We start from the raw sequence: 2,968 nt of genomic DNA, 5'->3' as shown, positions 1-2,968 counted from the left end.
GAACAAACAAATAATGGTAATACGAAATGATGCACAAAATGTAAATACATATATATAATATGTATATATTTTTTTTTTCTTTACAAAAATATATATATATTGTGTTCATATACACATTATGTGTATCTATAATTTGTTTTATATTATAAACAGAGTGAAGCAGAAGAAATATTGAATCGTATTAAAAATCATAAAGGGGTTATAGGAATATTGGTTGTAAACAGCGAAGGGCTAATAATAAAAAGTACTTTTGATCAGCAACAATCAGACCTACATGCTTCATTATTAACACAACTCTCTAAAAAAGCTAGGGATGTTATTAGAGAATTAGATCCCCAGGTATTTTAATATTTATAAAGAAAAAAGAAAAAAAAAAAAAAAAAATATATATATTTTATTTTTATATAAAGGAATAAAGTTTTCATGTAATTTCCTTTTACGAAGATTTATTCTTAATCATTTTGTTTATTTCTTTTTTTTTTAAGAATGATATAAACTTTTTACGTTTACGATCAAAAAAGCATGAAATAATGATTGCTCCTGATAAGGATTATACGCTTATAGTTGTTCAAGACCCATATGCAGATAAGGACAAGAGTTAATATATAAGGAGTACAAAAAAATATATAATAACCTTCTTTTTGCTATATATATAATATATAATTATATTCACTTGTTTATAATATATTATATGTTTATCACTTTAATTCATACATATTATATAAAACACAAAAATGTACAATTATATATATATATATATATATATATATATATATATATACAAGCAACGTTATATTTTATTTTACTTTTTGGTAATATTTAACATAAAACTAAAATATAAGGAATAAAAAAAATAAAAATAAAAACAAAAAATGGAAATAGAAATAGAAATAGAAATATATTATAATGTTTATATTTTTAACTTTTTGAATTATATTTGTATAGGTATAAAAAACATATAAATATATATAATATAACGTCACCGTTAAATACTTATAGAATAAATTAAGCCTATATATAAATATAATATAATATAATATAATATATATATATATATATATATATATATATATATATATATAATACGTAGTTTTTTTTTTTTTTTTTTATATTTTTTTATATTTATAATTTATTTTATTATTTTAACATTATTCCCCATAATAAAAATTATATATATATATGTATATATGTATATTTGTATATATTATATATTAATGTAGTAAAATTTAATGAATTAAAAAAAAAAAAAAAATAAAAATATGATATAATATAATATAATATAATATAATACATCATAAGATTAATAATATATGATATATATACATATAATTAAATTTTAATGATTTCCAAAGAATGACGAATAATAAAAAAATATAACAATTTTATATAAAAAAAGAAAAAAAATTATAAAATAAAAAAAAATATTACGGGACGATTTCAATATATCACAACATGTCAACATCACAAATAGACGCAGATAAAGAAAATCAAATAAGCGCAGTTATAGATTTTTTAAATAATAATGAAGAAGTAAATGTTTTAGGTAAAAATAATAATAATAAAAAAAAAAGAGAGAAAAAACATGATTTTAATATATAATAATTATATATGAATATTTTATTTTATTTTATTTTATCATTTTCAGATACCAAAAAAGATGAGGAAAAAGTTGATAGTGAAATATCTAAGAAAGAGAAAAAAAGGAAAAAAGATAAGTTTCCTTCGAAAAAAGAAAAAAAAAAAAAGGCAATGAATGAAGGTAAAAAATATTAAACATAAAAGGGACACACATATATATATATATATATATATATATATGATATATGATTATATATTTTTTATTTATAGAAGAAATTGCGGAAAGAAATAAGAGAACAATTTTTGTTGGAAATATACCATTGAAAGATGTATCAATATCCAAATTATTGAAGATTTTAAATATAGAAAAATCAATTGTAGAAACGGTAATATGAAAAGAATATTATATATATATATATATATATATATGTATATATTATATGTTTTGTATCACTTTATTTTTATTTATTTCAACTTTTTAGGTTCGTTTTCGATCGTTACCTTTAGAAGAAAAATATGCAGATAAGAAAAGGCTGGGGGTCATGCGAAAAAAATTTACGGTATTATATAAAATTTGTGTATGTAACATATTTATTCGTATATATTATGATAAGAATTATTTAGTTACATTCATTTTATTTTATTATATATTTAGGATGTGAAGGATAATAAAAATGCCTTGGTGACTTTGAAGGAAGAAAAAGATGTTCCCCTTTTACTCGAAAGAAATGTAAATATATAAAAAGTATATCGAATTATATTGTATAAATGTATATGTATGTATATATATATATATATATATATATATATATTTTTATTATGTTCAATATTGTGTTATATTTTTAAGGGCACGATGTACGAAGGGTATGTTTTAAGGGTTAATAAATTTGGAGATAGCAAATCGTTCAGTAGGAAGAAATCCATATGTATTAAAAATCTTTGCAAGAAGTTGAATGAGAAGGACTTGTACGAAATTATGAAGGATGTGGATACAATAAAGGGTGCAAAAAAAAAAAAAAAAAAAAAAAAAAAAAAAAATATACATATATATATATATATATAATATATATATATGTGTACATGTTTATTATTATTTCATCTTTTTGTGTGTAGGTGTTAGAATATTGAGAGACACTGCAACGAGTATGTCAACGGTGAGATAATATATATGTATATATATGAATATTTATACATATTAAATATATTAATATATAAATAAATAAATATATATATATATATATATATATTTAAGAATTTTTTTTTTTTTTTGTATTTTTAGGGTACAGCATTTATTTTATTTGAAAGTCGAAGTGCTGTGAAAAAGGCCATACAACAATTTAATGGATATACAATAAATGTAAGACATATAAAAAAAAAAATATATATATAT

The 2,968-nt window shown here is 18.5% G+C and overlaps 2 protein-coding genes across 2 annotated transcripts in view; both read left to right on the top strand.

Moving 5' to 3' along the window:
• Nucleotides 1-13: 13 nt before the first annotated feature.
• On the top strand, nucleotides 14-602 carry PRSY57_1019500 (flagellar outer arm dynein-associated protein, putative; the record flags this gene model as incomplete). The annotated part of the gene is made up of 3 exons (XM_012907784.1): nucleotides 14-16; nucleotides 154-339; nucleotides 486-602. The coding sequence occupies 3 exons, from the start codon at nucleotides 14-16 to the stop codon at nucleotides 600-602; spliced, it is 306 nt and encodes a 101-aa protein (XP_012763238.1).
• Nucleotides 603-1,452: 850 nt separating this feature from the next.
• PRSY57_1019400 (large subunit rRNA processing RRM protein, putative) overlaps nucleotides 1,453-2,968 on the top strand; it is a gene marked incomplete at both ends in the record, with an annotated part of 2,014 nt that continues 498 nt past the window's right edge. Inside the window, 8 exons of the mRNA XM_020114877.1 lie at nucleotides 1,453-1,543; nucleotides 1,646-1,759; nucleotides 1,849-1,964; nucleotides 2,061-2,138; nucleotides 2,234-2,308; nucleotides 2,426-2,579; nucleotides 2,692-2,732; nucleotides 2,858-2,935. Of these exons, the coding sequence (XP_019970424.1) occupies nucleotides 1,453-1,543; nucleotides 1,646-1,759; nucleotides 1,849-1,964; nucleotides 2,061-2,138; nucleotides 2,234-2,308; nucleotides 2,426-2,579; nucleotides 2,692-2,732; nucleotides 2,858-2,935 (747 nt within the window). Of the gene's footprint in view, nucleotides 1,544-1,645; nucleotides 1,760-1,848; nucleotides 1,965-2,060; nucleotides 2,139-2,233; nucleotides 2,309-2,425; nucleotides 2,580-2,691; nucleotides 2,733-2,857 lie in introns of the transcript that reaches the window.

The sequence above is a fragment of the Plasmodium reichenowi genome, chromosome 10, assembly GCF_001601855.1.
Source record: "Plasmodium reichenowi strain SY57 chromosome 10, whole genome shotgun sequence".
Taxonomy (NCBI): domain Eukaryota; phylum Apicomplexa; class Aconoidasida; order Haemosporida; family Plasmodiidae; genus Plasmodium; species Plasmodium reichenowi.
Note: the sequence above shows the minus strand (reverse complement) of the source record. Positions and strands in the feature narration are given on the sequence as shown.